Source organism: Oxyura jamaicensis, chromosome 3 (assembly GCF_011077185.1).
Source record: "Oxyura jamaicensis isolate SHBP4307 breed ruddy duck chromosome 3, BPBGC_Ojam_1.0, whole genome shotgun sequence".
Lineage (NCBI taxonomy): Eukaryota > Metazoa > Chordata > Aves > Anseriformes > Anatidae > Oxyura > Oxyura jamaicensis.
In genome coordinates this window covers 115,672,052-115,695,849 of record NC_048895.1, presented here as the reverse complement: position 1 = coordinate 115,695,849, position 23,798 = coordinate 115,672,052, and the positions used below count along the sequence as shown (strand labels likewise).

At 50.5% G+C, this 23,798-nt stretch overlaps 2 protein-coding genes across 3 annotated transcripts in view; both read right to left on the bottom strand.

Annotated features, from left to right (window-relative positions):
• Positions 1-1,774: 1,774 nt before the first annotated feature.
• Positions 1,775-5,764, bottom strand: SOX7 (SRY-box transcription factor 7). The gene is made up of 2 exons (XM_035321422.1): positions 5,399-5,764; positions 1,775-4,139 (listed from the first exon to the last, which is right to left on the bottom strand). Exons 1-2 carry the CDS (start codon positions 5,625-5,627, stop codon positions 3,238-3,240), a joined length of 1,131 nt encoding a protein of 376 aa, XP_035177313.1. The 5' UTR covers positions 5,628-5,764; the 3' UTR covers positions 1,775-3,237.
• A 7,027-nt stretch (positions 5,765-12,791) lies between these two features.
• PINX1 (PIN2 (TERF1) interacting telomerase inhibitor 1) overlaps positions 12,792-23,798 on the bottom strand; it is a 56,836-nt gene continuing 45,829 nt past the window's right edge. For both annotated transcript variants that reach the window (XM_035321424.1, XM_035321425.1), the window contains exon 7: positions 12,792-14,144. In XM_035321424.1, the coding sequence (XP_035177315.1) occupies positions 13,539-14,144 (606 nt within the window). In that variant the 3' untranslated portion in view covers positions 12,792-13,538. The remainder of the gene's footprint in view (positions 14,145-23,798) is intronic.

Genomic DNA, 23,798 nt, shown 5'->3' with positions numbered 1-23,798 from the left:
CAGCCTTGAGCTGCAGCCTGGCCTGAGGTCATTTCATCCCTTCCTGCAGCTCTGATTTGATTTTTCCTGCTGCTTCCCAGCCTGGAGAAAGCGGGCCGCAAACCACAGGACTCTGGTGTGCACAGGGACGGAGTGTAAACGTGCCCAGGAGTGATGGAGAAGGAGCCCTGCTTGGCATGCAGACCCCCGCAGTGCCTCTAAACCACCACGGCCTTCACTCCTCTGCAGGAACATTCAATTTTGAGCCAAAAAAAAAAAAAAAAAAAAAAAAAAAAAAAAAAAAAGGTCCCTTTCCACCTTTCTGGCTGCTCTGCGTGCCTTGGAGAGTGTTTAATCCTGGTAAGGTGCTATGGGGTGGGAGCAAAACCCTATAGCATGGCATTCACCAGCCTGCCGGGGTAGGGGCTGCCAGCTCGGCTCCTGAATTTATTTCACCTCCTCTGGTGTGTGCCGGGAGGGGGACGGCGGCTGCTGCCGGTGCTGGGCGTGTGCCCGGATCCTGCTGGCGAGCCCCGGCTCCCAGGGAGCCGCACCTCGCCTTGGCTGCGCTTCCCAAAACCCTCAGGGGGCCCCCGGCTCCCGGCCCGGGCCTGCAGCTGCTCCTGACGTGCCGAGCGCGGGGTGACATGCTCCCAACGCTCCTCACGTGGCTTTGGGCTGGGCAAGCGGGGACAGGATCTGCTGGCAGGAGACAGCAGGCTGGGGTGCCCAGAGAAAGGCCTTTTCCCCGGGGAACCGCGCTCCGGCCGCCGCCGCTGCTAGCTCGGGGTATGAGCTTTGCTTCTGGCAAGGCCGAGTTTGTGAGAAGGGAGGAAGGGAGGAGGCTCGGGGGGGTTTTTTAGTCAGTCCCGTGGTTGTGTGGGGCATGGGGACAAGGAGCAGGAGCAGCCAATGTCCTAAAGAGAAGCTCCCATTTTACACCACGTCCCCGGCTGCCTCTGAAGAAAGGACCCTCTGCAAGCGCCCTGTGGTGGGTGCGCCCTCCTATGAGACCTCACACGGAAGGAAGCAGCCCCTGGGCTCACTGGTTGAAAGGCAGACCCAAGTTTGGCCATACTCTGCTATAAAACAGTTGTGAAGGTGATGCTGGGGGGCTGTGAGCACCCTTTGGCCCTGGGGCCCCACTTCTGCTCCTGGCATTGTCCTGCACCAGTCACTTAATGTCACAGGGAGAGGCCAAAAAGGCTCACGGGACCTGCAGTTCTCCCTCCTGTCCTATCTGGCTGATTCACAAAACACCCTGGAAGAGGGTTTTTCACCAGCAGCAAACTTAGTGACCTCGTGCCATGCCAGTGCAAGAGTCACCGCAGTCTGTGGTGCCACCAGGACCCCCCAGGTCATTCTTGTCATAGCAGGAGTTTGGATGCCCAAGCAATGGGCAAGGGAGGAGACAGGGTTATCTCCATGAGGACACGAGTTGGAACAAAGGAGGACCTAAGCATCAGTAGGTGATATTCAAAGCCCCTTCCTACCAAAACCAGAGGTTGGGGGGACCTCTGGAGACCCCTTCCAGCCAACTCTCATAGGCAGTCGTCACAACGGGCATTGGGAAACTCACTCCTCCACCACCAGTGCCACCACCAAAAAAAAAAAGCAGAGCCTCACCTAACCTCACCCTCTGTAGGACCCGGCGTTAAAAGGCTGTACCCACTCAAGCGGGGTCGAGGCATGGGGATGGCGTGCTGTCCCGCAGCCACGCCGCGAGAAGTGAAGGTACGCATGAGTCACACCTCAGGTTGGCTTGTTGGAAAACGATCCACTCCTTGTAAAGATAACCACAGATCTTTTTTATTAAAAAAAAAAAAAAAAATGGAAGTAGAAAAGTTTGGCTGAAAATACCAAAAACAACAACAACAAATTAAAATAATAGCACTCGCACAGGAAATGTTTCTCCTTTGAAAACTTTGTCAATAGCTACAGCAATTTAAATCATAAAACAATCATCGTATAAAAACATTTATTTAAATTAAATATTTTATGCAAACTCATATCTACACTCATTCAAAATGCATAGAGTCACACAAAAAAGATGGAATGTATTAGCTTAAAAACTTGTGAAGTTGTGTTTTTTAAGTATTATTTGCAATTATTATTAATACACGTTTGGGACTGAAACCAGAAAATCATAGCCACGCTACTAACTAATCATTACCAAGTGCCATACAGTAAACACTAAGATTAATCATGTCATATAACTGATTTAAAATAAAGCTTCATCTTTATGAAAAGAAAGAGAACTCGAGCAATACAAAATCCAAGGGGAGGAATAATGGAAGGAATAAATCAATGTACAGCTTTATTACAGGCAATAATACGCTGGAGTTAGAGGAGGCATTGGGCACTGCGGCTCGGAACATTAAGCGTTCGCCTTCAAAGGATGTTTGATAAAAACGTGTCTGCTACATCATCACCTCTTTGCCAAAGTGCTCATCCGAAGACGTTTTCCTGGCCCGGCGGGGAGCGGAGCCCCCGCTGCTCCCGTTTTGGGAGCGCTTTTGCCGGGAGGCCAAGGGGGAGCCGTGCGGGTGTTGGCACCGGCTGGATCCTGCCCCGCAATCCCGATCTCATACGTGGAGGTTGCGCCCTGAGCTGGCAGCATCCCCACTGCCCCATCCTCTGGGACGTCCCCAGGGGTGAAGACACCACTTGGGAAAAAGTGACGCATCTGGGGATGGGGATGGGGCAGGTTTAACCCTGCTGGTGCACCCGGGATGATTGGGGTGGCCACAGCACCACCAACATCGAGTGCGGGGACATGGGGCAGCACTGCTCACCTGGGCTCAAAGCCCAGGGCAGGCACACGGGGCACGGCACACACACAGATCCTGCGTCCATTTACCAAAATCTTCTTTTTTTTCCCCAGCCTTCCTTGCCTGCTCCCCTCTTCCAAGGGGTTTCGTCCATCGCGGGATACCACCACCCTCCCAACTCCAAAGCAGAGCTGAGGGTGCCCCAAAATGGGATGCAGCCTCCCCGTGCTCCCGGGAGCATCTCTGCTTCGGAAGAGGGGCTTTGGCAGCAGGAACTCCCCCTGGCCATTTCGGAGCAGGGCACCCAATGCTTTGCACCTGGTGGTGAGCTGACGACCGAAATCCTCTACCTAAGCCCCCGAGGAGACTCCACGGCCCTCGCGGTTCGGACTCGGACGCCCTGAGGGGAGGCGAGCGACGTCCCTGGGGGACCAACACCTCGTAATACTGTCGGGTCCTTCCTCGGCCAGTCCAGGTGGCCGTGGGTCTAGGAGACGCTGTAGTTGTTGTAGTAGGTGGCCGTGGCATCAGCAAGGACAGAGATGAGGCTGGTCTCCGCCGTGTGGGAGCCACCGGCCGCCGAGGCCGCCGGGACATGTCCGTTGGCCAAAGCCCCAGCATGGTGCTCGCCGTGACCAGGGGTGTTGAGATACTGGTCGAATTCGTTGCGGTCCATCTCCCCCAGGAGCTCGGCTTGGCTCAGCTGGTCCAAGGTGTCAAAGCCATGGTGGTCGGGCGGCGGGGAGAGCTGGCCCAGGTGGGCGTGGAGGCCGGGGGGCTGCAGCGGGGGGAAGGCGGCCGTGTAGTAGCTGCTAGGAGGAAGAGGAGGGCAGCCAGAGGCCGAGGGCATCATGCAGGTGGCCGGCTGCGGCATGGGGCTGAGCGGATGGTGGTTGCACGGGAGGGAGCTGCCCGCGTACTCCGTGGAGAAGGGGGCTCCGCCGGCGAGGTGGGAGCGGTGATGCTCGTCGGGGCACGGCGAGGAGAAGAAGCTCTGCTCGGGGTCTATGGCGTCCAACGGAGACATCTCGGGAGGGGTGGGCAGCCCGTAGGGGTACGTGTCCACGCTGGTGCCGCTGCTGCTGCCCGGGGGATCCCGGTAGCCCCGGATGGGTGGCAGCCCTGGGCGAGGGGGGTACTCACCCGGCCCCTCTTTCTCGCCCCCGGCCCGGCCGCAGGTCCGCTTCTCGGGCACGGCGTTTTGGTCCCGTGCCAGGCTGCCCAGCAAAAACCCGGGGTCCACCCGCTTGCAGATCCTCTTGACCTGCTTCTTCCGTCGGGGCCGGTACTTGTAGTTGGGGTAATCTTGCATGTGCTTGACCCGCAGCCGCTCGGCCTCCTCCACGTAGGGTCGCTTCTGCGAGAGGCTCAGCGCCTTCCAGGACTTGCCTGTAAACGGAGAACAAAAATCCCCTTAGCGCCCGTGGCCGCCGTCCTCGGGGCACCCGACCCAAGGGCGGGTCGGGGCTCCCATTTCCCGAGAAAATGGGGGACTCATCCTGCAAGCTCCACAGGAGGAGGAGACGGCAACGGGAGGGCTTTGAAGCCAGGTTGCCGCTTTTCTCCCCCCCATCCCGAGTCCCCAGACAGGGTCAGGCCGTGCTGAGGGTGTGCCGAGCCCCACAGCAAACAAACCAGGGCAGATAAACTCCCCCGGCACCAGGGTCGGATCCTGCAATGCCTCCCTGGGACGCAGAGCCCGGTGAAAAGGCGGCGAGGAAGCGCTGCCGAGCGGGGCCGTGGCCGTGCCCGGCTGGGCAGGGGGTCAGGACGCGGTGCCCCTGGATGTGTCCCTGTCCCGGTGGCCCCGGGCACGGTGACCTCTCCGCTCCCTGCTCGCGGCACTGCCACTCCAGAGCCGAGCAGAGCTGTCCCCAGCACAGGGAGCAGGGGGTCACGGACATCCCGCGGTGGGGACATCCCTTCCTCGGGGGTAGGGGGAGAAATTCGGATCCGCATCAGAGCGCTCGGTGCCTTCCCATCGCCAAAGCGAGAGCAGAACTGACAGCGGCAGGAGGAGATGCTGCCTGGAAAACCAGCGAGGAGAAAACCCCAAGCCACCAAAGAAAACACCGCAGAACTGCCCAGGGAAACACAAACTTTGGGTAAGAGGCTGGATGGCAGAGTGTGTTGCAATTCTTTTCTCAGGGCTGTCTGGGGCCGGGTTATTTCTATTCTTCGCCCTCGGTCTCGCACAAGAGATTTAGAAAAGGAGGAAACAGTGGATGGGGAGTGGGAAAAAAAGAAAAATATGCAAAATGGGCTGCGATCCCTGAAAAGACCCAGCAGAAAACACTCCCCTGGCGATGTCAGGGTGGCCAGCAAGTTTGGGGGACGAAGCGGGACAGGCCTGGAAAATCTGGGGGTCCCTCCGTGCACTGCGCCCAGGGCTCCCACACGCTGCCAGCCTGGGGGTGTCGCATCCCCAGGGGCAGCAGGGAGCACACCTGGGAGGCTTTGCACCCTAGGGTGCTGCACCCAGGAGGGCTTTGCACCCCATGGGGGGTTCAGGTGGGTGCCCACCCTTTGGGCACAGGACCCCGGGCAGGCTCTGCACCCCGTGCCCTGCAGGGTGCCCGCCTGGCACCCCCCCGGTGGGTGCCCACCCGAGCTTCCCCCCTCGCCCCCCGCACCCCGGGGCTCCTCACCGAGCATCTTGCTGAGCTCCGCGTTGTGCAGGTCGGGGTTTTGCACCGCCAGCCTCTTCCTCTCGTCCTTCGCCCACACCATGAAGGCGTTCATGGGGCGGCGGATGCGGCTCTCGGCGCTCTTCTCCCCCGGGGGGCAACGGCTCGGGGGCGGCCCCGCTTGCAGCCCCTCCGCAGCCTCCCCCTCCAGCCTCTCCGGCCAGGGGTAGGTGCTCAGCAGCGTAGCCATGGCCCGGCCCCCCCCCCGGCCTTCCCCAGCCTCCTTCTTCCTCCTCCTCCTCCTCCTCCACCAGATGCTCTCTCCGCGCTGCCCTCGGGGTCCCCGCGCAGTCCCAGCCTCCCGCCCGGCTTCCCCCCCGGTATTTATGAGCTCCTTGGAAAAAAAAAAAAAAAAAAAATTAAATAAATAATAAAATAAAACCCTCCTCCAATGACACCGAAGGGACTGGCTGCTGCTGCTCCTCCTTGTTTGCAAACTCCCGGCCGGGAGAAGAAAACTTCTCCCCACCCTCTGCCCTGCGCTCCAACCCCCCGGGGGGAGAGAGGAGAAGGGGGCAGAGCCCCCGAAGCCCCCTCCCCTCCCGCTTCCCCCTCCCCTTTTTGGTAACAGCTTTATTAATATTTATTTATTTGTATGGGGACGGATTGGAGCTGGCTTGCTGGAGGAGCGAGCGCAGCCGGAGGGGGAGCGGGGAAGGGCTCCTGGAAGTGGTCCTGTCCCCAGAACTCAAGGCTGGTGGATTCAAATTCATCCCTACACCCCCCAAAACAAATAAATAAATAAATCAAGGCTGGAGGGAGAGCAGGGCGAGGGGGGGGTGCGGGAACCGAGATTTCTTTTTCTTTTTCTTTTTCTTTTTTTTTTTTTTGGAGAGGGGAAAGGAAAAAGGAAAAGGAAAAAGGAAAAGAAAAAAGGAAAATAGCCCCAAAAGGAGGGTTCCCGCAGGGGTGCAAAAGTTGGGTTGAACCCCTCCAAGCCCCCTCCCCAGGTCTGGGCAAGCTGCAGGGCACCCGTTTGCAAGGGGAATTTGGGGCGTGGGTTCTGCCACGGCGTCCCCTTTTTCCACCCTGCCCCCCTGCTCCAAGCAGAACCCTGTGCCTTGGTGCTCCGTCCGGGTTTTCACCCGGTTACCCCAAAATCCCGGGTCAGAAAGGGAGGAAATGGGGATCTGGCGGGCGTGCGGTGGGTGCTTGGCCAGTATGGGGGGGTCCTGAGCTGGGGAGAGATTTGGGCACGGCCCCGAGGGGCTGCAGCATCCCCATCGGTCCCTACAGCTCATCCCTGGGACACGAGGAGGTGTAGGGCCACCACGATGCTTCGGGGCCTAATTCCTGCTGTGTTTTATGGAGCAAAGCCACCCCAGCCCGGCCAGGCTGGAAGCATCGCCATCACGATGACATTTGTCATATTTCCAAAGAACGAACCCTAAATCCTGGTTTGGTGCAGGAAAATCACCCTCCCCCCGGCTAGGACCAAGGATGTGCAGGGAGGGCAACGGGACCGAACGTCCCCAGCCCGATCCCCTTGCCCAGCTCAGCCCTGCGCCGCGCCCCGAGGAATATATTTAGCCGCTGGATTTCTTTATGATTCTGACCCCCTGACATGGGCTCTGCTTCCACTGATTGTGGATTTCCTCTCGGCGCTGCCAGCAAAAGCCAGGGGGCCAGCCTGCGAACGCGGCTCCTCGGTCTGCCCCCGTGCTTCTTGGGGGGAAAAAACCCAGCGTGGATCCGAGGCCGGGGTGTTTGTGCAGGTCGGCAGCGCTCGCCCACGTGCCTGGGTGTTCCTATTGCCTCTCGTCGGGTCGCAAGCGCCAGCTCTGCGGGGTCGGGATCCGCCTGGGTTTCCTGCTTGGAGCGGGATCGTGGAGGTGGGAGCAGCGGCCGCCCCGTCCGAGCTTTCCCCCCCCCCCCCCAGCCCGTACGAAAACCTCGCGGAAACAACACGGTTTTCCAAAGGAACTGATTAAATCTATTAAGCTATTTACAAGTGGGCTCGATCAGAGACGCGTTATCTGGGACTACAACAGGAAGGCAACTTCTCTTAAAATCTAAAAGGCGCAGGAGATTTCCTGACCTGGGGACAGATTTATAAACCCTTTGCACACACGCGCGCGTGGAGGCCGGCACACAGCGTCTTGCCTTTCATCTGCGCTCCGGGGCCACGCAGGATTTGGGGCCAGGCTGTGCCAGCCCCGCGGTGCACAGCGGGTTCAGAGAGCTGGGGTGAGGCAGGACAGCGGGTGCCAAGCCCTCCATCCTGCTCCCAGCAGCTCTCCTGGGAGCATTTTGCAGAGGGGAGTTGCTGCAGAGGTCGAAGACCTTCTTCCCTCCTCCCTCTTATTTTCCCCGTTGGGTTTTCCGCAGGGATCTGCAGCTCCCGGTGCCCAGGACAGCCGCAGGGCCGGGGCCCTGCTCCTCTCCCCAGCCTTGGAAGGAGGCAGAGCGCAGCCAAACCCTCCAACCTCCTGCAAAACCAAAGGCAGAAAATCCCTAATATCCTTTCTTTTTTTTTGAGGCTTCATCCTTTTTTTTTTCAGGCTTCCCTTTAGCAGGAGTCAAAGTGCGTGAAACCGAGTTGCAAGTGTTTGTTTTGAATATCCTACACCACCTGGTGTTATTTTTAAACCCCTGGGATGCGCGGGGCCCGGGGATAAATATTCTTATAAAAATACCACCTCTGCGCTCGAGGCCCTGGAGGCCAGGAGATTTTTTCGGAGCAGCGCTACGAAATATCCCTCGGGGGGTTGGAAGGAAAGGAAACTGACTCCTCTGGAGCCCGTTTCCACGGCCGTGCCTCCATCCCGCGCCGCGCGTCCAAGGGGCGTTTGGCAGGACTGGGAAGAAAGGAAAGGGCTGGGAGAGGACACGGCGCCGGGGGAGACCCGTGGCCACCTCCTGCCTCTGCCGTAGAGGCCCGGAGGCTCTGGGAGCGAGCAGCTCACCTGGATTCCCTGGTCCCGGCTGCTCCCCTGGCATCGTGGGGGCAGCATCGCCCGGTTTCCCCCAGGGATTGCAGGGACAAAGTCACGGCGTGTTTTGGAAACCCTGCTGTGGGGTCACGGGGCAAAGTTCTGCAAACTCCTTCCCGTCTGCATCTTCTCTCCCCTGCTGGAAGGAGACGGCACCTTCCTAGAGGCCCCCGCGCCACATTTTGGGTGCAAACAGTAATAAATATGTATTTTTTCCCCCTTTCTCCTTTGGCACCTGGCATTCTGATCGCATTAGTAAGATGGGTTTCTGTTCTGCACCCTCCTTAAAATGCTGGTTAAACCTGTCCCGTAGGGAGCTCGGCGTTACATAAAGGCAGCCGGGGCCATGTGAAAATGCCACCTTTCTAATTGCGACCGTATCAGGGTAATTAGCAGCAGGCTGGAAAGCTCACCTCTACTTTTTTTCTGCTTACCTTCCCGGTTCTGGCACAGCGCTTACCTGTATCTGGGGCACGGGAAGGAGCAGAGCTCTCGCAGGGCTTTGAGAGCAGGGAAATTACGGCTGAAAGCCACGAGCTAAAATAGAGCGAGCAGACAAAGGGTGGAAAGCAAGCTTTGTTCTCCCCATTTCACGGATGGGGAACGGTGGCTGCAACTCCCGTGGGGTCACACGGAAAACCCGTGCCCCAGCGTGGCTTTCGAAAACCCATCCCCGCTCCTTAAAAAACTCTCCCCTTTTCCCCAAGTGACCCCCTCGCCTCAGATTAAAACGTGGGACAAAGCGCAAATCCTAAATTAGTTCCGTATTTGCGTGGTCCTTAATTATTGATGGGACTCCCCTCTCCCAAGGGCAGCGTCTCGGGTTCCTGCACGGCTCCCGGCTGCTTTGCCCCAGGGACGGCTCCGGGCATCAGCTCTTTGCTGGGAGGCGAAGCCGGAGCTTTGCCCTCGTCCATCCCGCAGTGAAAAACGCAGAGAAAAACGCTCACGGCTTCAGCACGCTCGCGGGCACGGTGCTGAGTATTTCTGCTCCTGCTATTTTTAAAATCCAGCTTGAGCAGTTAGAAAAAGAAACGTGTTTTAGTTGGTGAAAAGGGACCAGCAGAATTTCTTTCTCGCGCCGTAAAAATTTATAAGAATGGATTAATTAATTAAAGGAAAAAAAAACAACTTTCGAGTGACTCAGAAGCAGAATTTAAGTTCTGACTTGCTGAGAAATTGAGTTTCAGTTTGGCATTGGAACAACTTTCCCACGGCAGCAACCACGAAGTTGCTTTTTTTCCCTCTTTTCAAGCCTTATTTACCAGTCTCCCATCACTAAAACTTTGCGTATAGAGGGAATTTTGCTTATCCCTGCACGGGACAGGTACGGAGACGCCTCCCTTGCTTGTTTTCCGAGTGCTTTGTGAGCTCTGACCCCTCCTTGGGGTTGCTCGGCCGATAGCACGGCAAGGATTGGATTTAGAGCAAACCACACGCTGCCAGGGGCAGGGAAGGAAAGAAGGCAGGGAAGAAACGAAGGCAGGGACCGCTCCAGATGCTTGCAATCCTCTCGCCGTTCGAGGACCCACCGCTGCAAGATCTTTTTTGGGCCGGGCGCGATGCTGCGCAGCCTTTCCCATAGACTTTGTGCGGTTTTCCTCTCTTCTTGCAGCTTCCTTCCTCCTCTCAGCGCTGGCAGGTTTGGAGATTTCGTGACGTAAATTGTGCCTTTTGAAGGTGGATGCTGTAAGAACTCCAGCCTTGTGTGTTTAAACAGGAGAAAATTGGTTAATTACAAGCGGTGCATTCTGCTAATTTGCTTTGCCAAGAGCTGATTATTTGAAAGAAGTCAGCACCAGAGCTTTTGCTTAAAGGAAAACTCCACGAATTTAACAAGATGCCGAGCTGGAGGGGTCCCCGAGTGCATTTCTTATATTATTATTATCAATATTTGTGATATTTATGTATCACAAAGAGGCTGCGTCTCGGATAGGCTCTAGCAGCTGAAATTCCTACAGACGTTAGGAGGTTCTGAGCTCTTCATCGTTGCCTTGAAACTTGTACTTAACAAAGGTGAGCATCTCTACGGCTGCTCCCAGACTTGCGACTGCAGATCATTTAGCTTGGGATGGCTTCCCACCAACAATTAATTTCAGGGCTCGAAGCGAAGAATTACACCGTACCTGCAAGGAGTGGAAGTAACTCCGGATAAACCATCACTTTCTTCTATGTCCCTGGCGAGCTGGGATTACCCAAACTGGAAACAATTCAGTAGCTATGCTGTAAGCAGGCCGGCGACTTTCATTTTGCTCAGTTTCTGGGTGATTTCCCTTGGAGGTACGCTAAATCTGTGCTGCAATACGTGGGTACGATGGACAAATACGCAACAAAAGACGCTGCTATTCAAAAGTATTATTTTCACGGAACTAAACCAAATGATCCCTCTGTGCTTACATTCTGCTCCTTTCACCATCCGAGTAATGCTGGAATTCTTCTGCTTTCTAAAAAGGCCTTCTTGCCAAACCCGAGCGGGGTTAAAACGGGACTCACAACCCGCTACAAACAAAAAAATAATAAGTTAATTGCTTCGAAATATGTTGCCGTGCCTGTCACCCACTTCACAAGGCAGTATCTGGTCAGAAGAGCTTCTAGTTGCAAACTACAGAGCTGGCCGATCACTACCATACAAAGAAGTGCAGCTGAATCATTTATTTTTGTCAAATCCTAGTGCATCACAAAACAGTCGCTTCCTACAACCCAAGTTCTGCCCGTGCCATTTCTCTCTGAGCTTGAGGGACATGAAATAAAATCCCCCATTCCCCAGGAAAAAGTGAAATTCCCACTTATTGTACAAATAGAGCATCTCCTATTCCGAGCTCGTATTTCAATCTGAGCCAGATTTAAATCTTACATCTACTGTGCTTATTACCAGTGGTAACACCACACGTTTAAAGATTTATTCCTTTTTCTTTTGTTGTGTGTTCTTGCTGTAACTAACACTGGAATCTGGCCAAACGCTTTCCATAAGATCCAGCGCGCAGAACCTCGTGTAAGATGAATACAGCGAACAAGCCCAGCTGTATTTGGCAAAGGAAACCCTGTTCCTTTACTCGCACCTTTTCAAGTTAAAATCCCCAGGAGATTGTAAAGTTCAGCTGCTTAACAGTTAAAAAATACAGCATGGGAAACATTCAGGGCCTCGACTGACAGATGAAAATTTAGGAAGCGGTAAGCAAGAAACTGGGAGAGCTGCTTTAAAACTTAGGATGCTTCGTAGTGGAACATGAAAATTAATTTGCTGTCTTCTCCCATTGAGAAGTTGTCTTTTCTTTATGTCAAGCGTGGAGTTTGCTCACAACTAGAGCAAGCTCGTGGTGTTTAAGTGATCCGTCGCCTAAGGAAGGCAGCTGGGAACAAGCCCAGCCACAGCAGCATCACCATGGCAAATATTTGCAAAGAGCTGGAAAGCAAATGCTCTAAGGGTTAAAGTGAAAACGACGCCAGTGGGAAGCACGGGAGAAAGGCATCTTGTTCTCCCCTGCCATAGTGTAGAAGTGCAGCGATTTTCCTGCAATGAATGGGTGCGTCCTCGGGGCAAGAAAGCCCTTAAGATAGATCTTAAGATATCCTGGCACTGCAAAGCAAGGCACCTTAGGAGGTGAGAAGTCCAGCTGAGCTGCAACTGAGACACCTGAAGCTGTGTGGGCTGTGGATTGTAGGCTAAACTTCTCCTGCTGGACAATGAAGGCAGCTTAAGGAATCTTTTCGTATTACATCTGCCTCTTGACAATGTTTTTCGAGCCATGTTCAGCAACTCGGCTGGGCTCAACCACAAACGTAGCCATTTATCCAGCAGAGCAGACCAATGGGATGGTTTAGATTTACTCTGATGAAACGCAGGCAGGCCCAAAAGACAGATGAGCAGCTAATGAATTTAAATTCTGCTCGGCTACCCTGGATGATGCCACGATAACTGGCTTTCAGGGCTGTGCCGTCAATTTGCTGTGGCCAAGGCAATATCAGGACCAGACACAAGGACAGGGAATGCTTCTTCCCATTTCACCACTTCGCTTCCAAGCTCACCCATCTCCTCCGACAGCTTTTTGCTGAGTGAGATGAAGGTGCCAAAACCCAGCCTGAGTTTAACCTCTCCTCCACAACGGCTTGTGGCGGTGCTGAGTCCCAGCGTTACTTATTTCCAGGTTTACAAGGAGAAACAGCCTCTGATTTGGTTACGAAGCGCAAGGTTTATGTGTGTAAATGGCAAAACTAATGCAGAGGAGTAGCTATGCTCTTAAAATCTATTTGGTCTCCCAGTTTCATAGAAAACCTTGCTTCTCCAGCTTTTTGAATGCTAGGTGCATCACCAACCGTACCATGAACGCTGCCTGGGTACCAAAGATTTAGCTATGGCTAAGAAAGGCACAGCTCCTACACCTCTGTTGCAAAGTTACAATTACTTGACCATAGTTAACTACTGGCCAGGGAACACGGAGTTATTTTATTTCATTCTTCAGTACTGACAATCAGGGGTCATCTTTTAATTAAAGACTAAGCATTCTGGGAAAAAACAAATGTTCATTTTATACGTAAATGGAGAGCAATGAAAAAATTACATACGACTTTGCAAAAAATCAATGAAAAGAAATACATACAGCTTTGCAAACCCCCTCCTGTTTCCAGAAGCAATCACAAGTGAAAACAATGGTGGCTTTAATAATAAAGGCAGCAATAGGATGACTTTTTTTGGTTTTCATCTCCCCGAACTGAGAAAACGCAGCCAGTGTGAACCAGCAGATAGCAATTTACTGGCTTTCACAGTCCTGACCACTGTGGTTAAAACCAGCCCTGATTCTGCTTGCTGTTATGGGTTGTGAGTGGAGTCACACCGGGGTGAACGTGGGCTGAAGGTGTAGGCTCCGCTGTGTTAAAGCACAGCTCCTGCACAGCCCCTAAGGTGAAGCGCAAGTAGATGTGCAAGCCTTGGCCCTGTAGCTGGATACCTTTTCAGCATGGCACCGAAGCTCGTGTTGGCCTGTCACCACGTTCTCAGCCCCCTTGTAAGAGCTCTATTTAAATACAATCTGTGGTTTCAGTTGGATGAGGAGCTCAAGTGTACTCAAGGCTGAATTACTGTCTGATGTTTGGCTGGCGTTTGCGTAGGCTTCTCATCCAATGTGACAAAGTTCAAACCACCTCAAAGTCCCAGCTTGACTCTTAAATGGTTAAAGCGACTTGCAGTGCTTCTTTTTCTTTCTCTGCGTTCCTTCAGTATCATCACCTGCCTCCTCTTTTTGCTTTTTGTGCTTCTTCTTATGGCGTTTCTTTTGCTTTGTCTCCGAGTCCTCTGTGCAGAGCTCTTCCCCATCAGATATTTCCGTGTAAACTTCTCCACTGCCCATATTTTCATCATTACTAACGCTTTCCTCTTCGTGCTCCTCTTTATGCTTCCTTTTCTTTTTCCCTGAGTGACATTCTTTTAAAGGAGCATCCAGTTCATTTCCATTCAAGCTACTCATCTTAGACTTTTTTGCTTTTGGTTTCTCACAATGTCCTGTACCCTCTGCCTCATCGCTCTTCTGCTGCTTCTTTTTCTTCTTGGCTTTGGTTTTCAATTCTTCTGAAAGCTCCAAGGCTTCTTCTGTGGCCGGGCAGCAATCATCTGACTTTGTTTCCGTTTCTTTCCGGGATCCCTTCAATTTTGCCATGCGCTTGGCAAAATATTCCTGCACAGTGAGACCGCTCTTCACTGTATTGGGACCGTCTGCAGGCTCAGACAGCCAGGGGTCTCTCTGCTTCTCCTCCTGAGACTCGGGATCGGTGGCGTCCTCCTGCAGCGGAACAAGGAGAAGCAGGAGAGTCAGAAATAATGGCTTTAAACAAAATTATTTCTCTGCTTTAAAAATTAACCATAAGAAGTACAGACTTCAGCAGAAGTGAGGCTGTCCTTAATGCAAAAGATCACATAGGTTTCGGGAGAGGAGGCGGCGGCACGGAAGGCAAAAAGAGAATCAAGTACAGTAACTTAGAGCAGGGACGGGGGACGATTCTCTGTTGGTTTGAGTTTCTCCCTGTTTACCTGCTCCTGTGCAACTCATGCAGATTATGTGTATTGCTATCGTCCTCGGCGTGTTACACTCACTTTGCAAAGGCACAAGTCTCTACAGGATATAAACCAACATGAAAAATAGCACGGTATGATCTATTAGCCTGTGGCAGAAAGGAAATCCCATGCCTGGAATACCTCTACAGCGAAGTGCAACAACTTGGGCTACACGGAGCAACCCAGCATTGAAGCATCCCTTCCACCTTATCTGATCTTTAGAAATGTTTGTTTCATTGCTGCTTTACTGTCATCGTGTCCTAGACGATGTGATTTGAACATGTTCCATTTGATCGCGCGTTATCAGATGGCAAAAACAACATCACAGGTTAGATCTTACAAGGCTTCTGCATACACAAACTAAAGAGCTGCCGAACTCCAGCTGCAGGTGAGTGTCTATAAAAAGAGCCGAGTGGCAGTAAATATAAAACAAAAGGCAAACTGCACTCCTTGAGCTGGATGTTATGCATGGCATGAAGAGGATGGACTCTGGAAAAGCAACAAATCCAACAAGATGAAAAAAAAAAAAATCATTTGCTAAATTATCCGTGACTTGCAAAATAAACATGCCCAAAGAGCAGCTGAAATTCGGACTTGTTTATGTGGATAGCGAAGCACTCGAAAATAACCCTTTGTGGCACATCCTTTGACTTGGCAGAAGTCACTAACGACTTCTGGAAACGTCCTAAATCTTATTTTATTTTGTTTTAAAGGCTGGTGCGAACTGTAGGAACCTAAGCACACCCCCTTAGATGGGAAAAGCTGAGCAGGTAGGAATCACGCAGAGTCCTTACCGACATCGGGTGCACGAGATGCTTCTGAAATAAGGTTATCGGCAGCTACTACGGGCAAACGAGGCACGTACGCCAGCTACGGGGCTGTTCTTCCATTCATAAACGCACACGGATAAGAGCACCCACTCTGCCCACGGATCTTGTACGTGGACAAGGTGCTCTTTAGGGCATCATTAAAGCTGCTAGCTGAAGCGGGATTCATTAGGGTTTGTAGGTTTCGCAGGTCTGACTCCTTATACAGCAGTAACCTTTCCTCACAGGAGCAGGAATGCAAAGCTTTGTGTCGTTAGCGATGCAGCACGAGTGGCGATTTCCTCATCCATGGGCTTTCAAACGAGCTAGCCCAGTGGAACGAAAGCAACGCTACACTTGAGATGCCAGCGATGTTTGTGGGGGCACTTAGCAAAATTAGGTACTTTTCTGGCAGGAATACCTTTGTGGCCTGCCTCGAGTAAGTTCAGGAAGTAACAGAAATTATGCGATTTCTGTCGAAGACGTCCTCAAAGAGACGGTTAACGTGGGGAAAAGGCACACCTACCCACACACGGCTACAGATCCAACGTACACTCAAAAGGGGAGCTGCAGCAGAAGTTTGACAAGACACAACCCTCAGAATAAATGGACTGAGCCATGTTTGCAGTCGCTTTCTTATGAAAAAGCTCCGCGTCCCAACTGGAGCAAGCGGCACTGGTGTGGATCAAAAAATAGATGCCCTGCTAAAGCAACGTTAGTTGAACGGGTCACTTTCTTTTCCTCCTGCCAGCAGGAGGATTTTGACACCTTGTATTGCAAAATGACAAACAGTCTCCCAGGTTTTCTGCCGCAGATGCCAGCCAGAACGGTTTCCCTCCCCACCCCAATATGTAAAACACACTCGCGACCAGAACACCAATTATCCTCTGGCCAACCAGGAAAGGATTTTCTCATTCCCTTGGTGACTCTGAGTCCTGACAACTTAATTACTGTAATTGAAGGCAAATATTACTTGAACTCTACACATTTCTTTTTATAAAATACATTAGGCATTAAAAAAATGTTCCTTTGGTTAAGCTGAGGAGTTCAGAAGGTATGCACGATCCCAGAAAATAAGAACCTTGCTCAGAAACTCCTTTATTGATAAGAATTTTAATAACCACGGGCCACTGAACACAGAACTAACAGGGCATGGAGACAAGCAAGGAGGTGCCAACTCCAGAAAACCTCTCGGTTTAGGAGAAGCTTATGTAAAGCCATAAATCACCTGCAAGGGCTGTTACATGCCAGCAGCGTTCCCCCTCCCGTGATGTACCTGTCCAAGTAGCCATGGGAACACCACTGAACTCTAAACATGTTTTTTTTTCTCTACCCTCTCAACAGGCGAGTTGCAGTTTATGCAGTTCCAAAAATAAGACACGCGTACGTAAGTGAGCCCCGTGTTTCCGCAACCTCCAAAAAGCAATGAATTATGCAGGACCAAAGACAAAGAACCATTCCTGCTCCGTTCCTGATGAGCAGGTAAAAGAGCAATCCTGCTCTACCTGGTGGGAGGCCAGAAGATCGGGCTTTGGAGGAGATGTCTTCGACCACATCGCGAGTTCCGAACGAAATCAGGCTGAGAAGATGAAGTTAAAAGAAGACTGGGGAATTCGAGTCTGTAGGGAACTGGTAGGATGGTCCCAAGCAGGAGAAAAGCACTGCTTAAAGCAGAGTTAAGTGTGGAGTGATTAAGAGGAAACAATAGGAAAATTCAAGGAGAGGCTGGGAAGTGCACAGGAAAAGATGAGGGTCAATTATAGCCAGAAGTCCCCAGTAAACATCATCTGTTTATGCGATCGCTTGAATGTATGGAAAAATAAAGCACTAAGTACTCACGGGTTGTTTTTTTTCTGTTCCTGTACGCTTTCTTCACTTTTACACACAATGCTGATTTAATCATTAAGTCAGCACACCGAACGTATAGAGTGAAATCCCGGTTCCCTTAATTCCTGCAGGATCAGGATTGCATCTCTGTGGCACTGTACTCTCAGAGCATCTTTCCCACCTAGCTACTGAAAAAATATGTGATTACGGCCTATGATATGCAAAAACAGATTCACATTCAAACATGAAGAAGGTTTGGCAACAGTAGAAGCCCAAAGTAGAACGGTATCTTGGCACCTCATGAAACGAATGAGTTCAAAACCCATACTGGAGATTTAAGACCTTAGGTTGAAGAATTAAACTCCAAAAATCAACGAACGCATCCGCACGTTACTCTAGGAGGAAAAGCAAGATGCAACAGATCAGCAAAAAGGAAGGGTGCTATACATAAGCAACAGAAGTAGGTTGTCGTGTGGATTAATTCAATCAAATTTCCTCCTCTTCACCGCAGTTGTTTCTTTCCTAGCACTTAAAGCTTAAAATAGAGGAATCAAAAAAAAAAAATCTACTATACAGTCTAATATCTGCCACGTATGAACTACAATTACTTAAGCCAAGTAATTTCACATTGCTTCCTCGTTTGCAAATGAGGGAGTACCACTTCACAAGTCATTTTGTTAGCACAAATTGACAAAATGACACGAAAGGAGAAGTACGGAAGAACGGAGCGTAGAGGCAGAATAAAGCTAAAATGTAATTTAAGCAGATTCTCACTTAAATTGCAGAAAATAGGCTCGATGAAGTAAGTACAGGCTAAACCTCTAGCCTGAGCTGCAAGGCAATCACACGACCATCCTTGGCTTTAAAATGCAAGCTCACCTTTGTGGAGTCGGAGTGAATCGCAGCGATGAGTTACTTGCTCATTAAGAAACCGTAACAACACGATTACTATAATCCAGCCCTATTCCTGCTGCTCCACTGTAGGAGCCCCGTGCAGGATACAAAACCTGACAGGAAGAGCTGAGGGCGTCCCTGTATCTTTCCAACGCAGGGCTAGAGAGCAGCAGAGCAGATTATTACCGAGGAATCACTCTGGAGTTCTGCAGACGTTAAGGATGACAGAGGCTCGCTGCAAGGAGCTGACAACAGTAAGTATAAGCATAAACATTTGGATTGGGATCAAACGGGCAAGAGAGTCAACGAAGATTCGTAGCATGATGAGTTTAAGCAGGATTAAACTAAATACATGCATAAGGAAGACCACGTACCATCGGTTCTCAAGTCAATTCTGGCGTAAGAATGGGCTCTGCCACTTTCAGTTCACCTGACTGAGCTCGGTACACTGCAGTCAGCATCTTACGAAGAGCTAACGACGACGTATTTCTAATATAAAAAGGGCTGCTGCCAAGAGAAAAGGGAGAATTTTCCCTGTGCCTGTGACGAAGAGGACGAGAGGCAGCAGGTGTAAACTGCCGACGTAAAACTTTGCCAGAAGGACAAATCCATCAGTGTCTACACGAAGCCCCAACCACTGGGAGTCTCAACCAATGCAACAAACCCCCTGCAACTGTCAGGAAAGCATTAGGTGGACAGGAAACTGGGGTGTCTGTACTCAAGAAGCATCTTACAGCCCTCTCATGTATTAAAAAGAAAGAAAAGAAAAGCAAAAGAGATGCAGTTTGACTTCCTGGTAATGAAAGATGGTTTTAGTGAAAGAGATAGCAAAAAAAAAAAAAAAGGAATATTAAATTCAGAAAGAAGAAATGTTAAAAATTCTGGTGCCCAATCAATTCCTTCTTTCGCTGACCCTGGTTTTCCAGTCACCAGGACACCTCCCACAGCCACACTGAGTTTTAATTGCACTACTTTTTATCCTGAGTGCCAAGAGAGAGCAAGGAATCCACCTGTAGGAAACAAAATGGAAATCCCAAATCTCTAACACCTAGCCAGGCTGCAGAGACCATGACAGCCACTTCTCAATGGACAAGAGCCAATTACTACCCATAAAAACTTTCCCGTTCAAGCCCATTAAAATAAATTCGGTGCTGGAATACGTTGAAAAACCCAACTGCAAGATCGCAGCTGATTTAACTACTGTACTACTCAAACCATCAGCCCTGCCTCTTACCCAGGAAGGACGAGGAGAGAGGCTGGGAAGTAACTAACGGAAAAGGGACAAGGAAAAAAAAAAAAAAAAAACTATTAAAAAAATCGGTTTTCCCTGGGGAATTACGAGGAACTGTGTTCGCTACACCTGCCTCCATCTGCAGCTACAAAGGAAAGAGCGGGCGGACTGCTTCGCTACGACTAAAAAAAGGCAAGGGATTTTATTGTAGTAAATCTCTGCTCCGAATGATTCGGGGTTATTCATAGAATCCTTGATTGGAAGTGACCTCTGGAGGTCCTTACCCAGCCTCCAGCGTGGAGCAGGACTACGGCCAGCACGAGATCAGGTCAGCTGGGTCTTTTCTGGCTGAGTCATGAAAACCTGCGAGGACAGAGGCTCCGCATCCTAGCGGGGACGTTTTACTACCATCTAACAGCAATCGTTACTTTCTGCCCTACAAATCCACAGGTGCTTGCTTTTCGAGTACATTTGCATCGTATCTGCTGACTCCATTTTTTTATTTTGGGTTTAAATTCAGCGGAAACGGCATCCAACTTCTCCCAGGCTGCCTTGTAATTCCCCTTTACATTTTTGCCAAAAGCTCATCCCGTATCTCAGCAAGTGGTCGATTTCGGCGTTCCCATTTATTTTTATAATTCACCCATTACTGTTGCTGGAGTAGAAAGCTGCTATCTCGCTCGCTGAATGCAGTCTCTAGGCATCCAAAATACCCTTTGCTTGCCACACAGCAGTCCTACTGCCGTACGACGCGCTGGATCCCAGCCTGTTTCCATCAATGAACCAGGAGCCGAGCAATAAGCTCCAACACTCGGCCGGGTTTTGCCTTCAGCCTGAAGACAGCAGCGTAGCAGGAAGCAACGGGGTTGCAAAAAGTGCAAGGGATTCGATTTTGGCCAGAGACTTGATTACAACGATAGCCATGGGGATTCATTGCAGCTGTCATTATCAGGTCCCGGTCAGTCCTACGGCACCAGCACTCGCAACACGGGCGGTCACACCACCTGTATTTCCAATGGCGGCTTGGGAACCCCGATACCGTGTTGCACAGAGCTCACAAACTTCCTCCTACTGTTCTCACACTTTTCAGGGGGGGGAAAAAAAAAAAGCACGTTTTAGCAAACAAATGCGGTGAGTAAAATCCTTGATCAGAAGGCAGCCCGTAACAGGCTACGGGAGAACAAGAGGTAACGCACGAGAGGTGTGGAAGACTGAAGGCACACAGGGAAAGAGTTAAAAGAAAAAAAAAAATCACACCGCAGAGAAGAAAAATCCTTTTTATATCTTGAAAGAGAGACACTTAGATATCCTTGTGACATCTCATTTCGCTCTAGCTACACTGCTGAGGCCAGCAAAACCTCTCTTCCTTTCCATTTCCTTGCAAATTACATCTGTGGGTTAGACTGAATGTAAACAAAACCAAAGGAAGAGATTTCCCTTAGGATCTCTCTACTGGCACGGTACAAAGATACAAACAGAGTGACTTCATCTTCCCAGAAGCATCTAAATCAATTCTAACCGTTCTGTTCTCACCTTGAATAACAGAGGAAGTATGGTCCGGCAAAGCGAGCACAGGACTGGGAAGGTCACGTTTCCCAAGTTCTCTTCCCAGCTACAAAACAGAGCTGGTGGGAAACCCCTGGAGAAGTTATTCTCCCCAGCTATGGCACAGGCTATCAAAAAAAAAGGGCAAAACATGCCTTATCAGCTCTACGAAACTTGCAGCAGAGCTACAAGTTTCGTTAAGTGTTTATAAAGTACTTTGAGATCCTTGAGAGAAGCATCCCAGATGTGCAAGGCACTACGCAAGCGCTGGAAGTGCTTTTCCACTCACCTGACGGTGTTTTGCAGCTGTGGCACTTAACAGGGAACAAACACAGCACAGTTTTTGTCTCTCCTGCAATATAACCACGTACAAGCAAATCACTGAGAGACTTTCAGATGTAGTATTTTAAAGGAGTGGGCAGCGTCACAACCGAAACAGGGCTGGGCTTTTCATCCCGTAGCCACACGCTAAAAGCCAATGCCTTCAGATGTCCAGGACAGTCATTCCAGTAGTGTAAGCAGTATCCAGGTAGCAGTGGTGTTGTAAAACACACTCAGAAATAACCAAAGCCTCCTTCACGTGGTCGTTTCACTTCTGTCACGTCATTCCCTAGGCAGTCTTCATTAGACCTTTGTAATATGTGGCACAGGCAGCTGCTGTTAATCCTTTCTGATCAGGACTCAAAGACCAGACTCTTCTTGATTATTGACCTGAGGATTCCTTCCTACCCCACACAGATACAGAAGGATAGGAACAGATCAGAGAAGTAACAAGTGGGCTTGGCCAGCCACATTGTGAATACAAACAAAGGTATTAGCAAGGAGTACGGAGATCTGAAATGCAGAGATAAGGCACTGAGTGAAAGGACACCACAAAAACCATTGGAGATGCCCAGAGAGAAAGCAGTCCTGGTAGCAGCTCTAAGAGAAAGCAAAACGAACATCACGGTTTGGCTTCTGGCAAAGGACACTCTGCATTCTGAAATCTGAAGGGAACACCTACCCGTGTAAAACCTCACTTTATCTCTTTTCTAATAATAAATGTAGGAAGTAATGTTTGTGTATAAATACTCTTTCTACAAGCATTCAAAACAGATGCAGCCTGAACAGCCAAACCTTCAATCCTTCCACCCTCCCATTAGAAAATGCTTCTCAAAAGGAACACGCTCTTAAAACTTTTCCGCTGCTTTGCTTTGAAAGGGTGATACGCTGGACAGCTGATCCCCAGATCAAAATCCAGCTTGCTCCGTGCAAGGGCACAGATATTTCCTGTTTTTCAGCACAAGCAGTGGCAGAGGAGCTGCTGAGAAATACCTCCTTGTGTCACTTTTAGTCACTTATTTGTTAAGCGTGCCTTCGTCAGGACCGGGTTCCTTTCCTTGAAGCAGGTGTGAAGTATTTGCAGCACAGGAAAATGAATCAGAACGTGACAATTTCGAGCAGCGCAGACCATAAATACCAGCAAAGAAGACAAACAGCAAGAATAAGAGCTCAAATCTGAAATACAACCCCACGGATGCGCACGTGCCTTTTTCTTCTCTCCCGTCTCTAAGGGTTTGAAGAAAAGAGTTTGTGTGAGGAATGGGTTTTGTTCTTCCAAGGAGTATCACTCGTGCTGTGTTGCTACAGTTCATACGGACCTTGTTCTTGCTTTCAAGGATTCACACGGTACAGCTCTGTGTTCCACCTCCTCAAGCCACATGCAATCTCCCTGAAGTCTTCTTCCATAAATTTTGGCATTTTTTCTTCACTGCTGCCTTTAGTTTTGGTGCTTCCTTGCGGATCGATTCCAGTTAGCACCCATCCTTCACCCCACACTGTAACCCAACTCATCCACAGCATCCTCCCTAAAGCTGCTCCCTCCTCAGACGCAGCCAGACGTGTTGGACTAACCCCACTGCCCGTGTCCTACCTTACCCTCTTGCTATCTGCTAGGTCTAACATCCTGCCCTTGTTCTGTCCATCATTTTACTGGAGGCTCTCCGGGGAAGCAATTAGCCCACATGTGAGCGCTGTGTAACCCAATTAACAAATAACAACTCCGGAGAAATGTAGGCCAAAAAAGCAAAGTTATCAGAGCAGCATTTCTGCCGAGACTTGTATTGTTCTGCAAGCGCCTGCAACGTTGGCTTCCAAGTTCCTGGAGGCACGCGTTATACCCCGAGCAGCAGAAAAGCAAAGGTGAAGAGAGTGCTTTAAAGAAGACGGATGGTGTTCCGAGTCTATTTGGATTTAGGGGCTTTGCTATTTTTACCAAATTTGCTAATATTACCATTAATAAGCATTTACACAGCAGATCACCACCAATAAGGTTTGGAATTGGAAGTGAAAAGCTTGTAATTTAGATCTGAATTGGCTTTGGCAACAGGAGTACCAAAGGAAGGAAGGACGGAATGACTGTACCCATGAGCAAGACGCAACACAGACTTCATGCGTGACATCATTCGGGGTGGAAAAAAAGCTCGAGGAGGCAAGGACAGAACCTTTGCTCTTGGGTGTTCATTCAAACGCTCCACAGCAGATCGTAGGGAATGGCAGCAGCTGGGGGGAAGCCCTCTTATTTCTCAAAGAAGCAAAATATTTCCGATGACCATACTCTGAAATGCTCATTTTGGTTCCAGCAATAGCTGAATTTCTTGAAATACCTCATTAAGATGGTCCCTACTGAGAGCAGGCCAGTGAACAGCCAGATAATTTCAGCCACAAAGCAGGTGGAAAACTTGTCACGAAGCAGTTGACGCTCCTTTACGGGTAATCCACGGGGACCGCAAGTGCCAGCAGGACCTGCCCAGCCTCGGAGCCTGAGCAAGATGGAGCACGTATGCTGTGACCTGTAACAAAGACAATGGCTTGTCGTGGTCAGTTTGTGAAATCTGCAGTTTTGGGCAGAACTCTGGCTCCATCAACCTACAGAACAACTCACGTTTTAACCTAGGTAAGCAAGCTGTTAAGGAGAGAACAGCTTAGATCAGCATGTACAGTACCTACATTACCACAGCCTACTGCAATGGCAAAGAAAATCCTCACTATCCAAGCAAAGAAGACAAGGACTGGGCTTCAAAACTGACAGACAGCCCTA

Coding starts and splice junctions, on each gene's coding strand:
- SOX7 (XM_035321422.1), bottom strand. CDS start 5,627: ATGGCTACGCTGCTGAGCACCTACCCCTGGCCGGAGAGGCTGGAGGGG. Junction 4,140..5,398: donor GGAGCTCAGCAAGATGCTCG/GTGAGGAGCCCC, acceptor CTCCGTTTACAG/GCAAGTCCTGGAAGGCGCTG.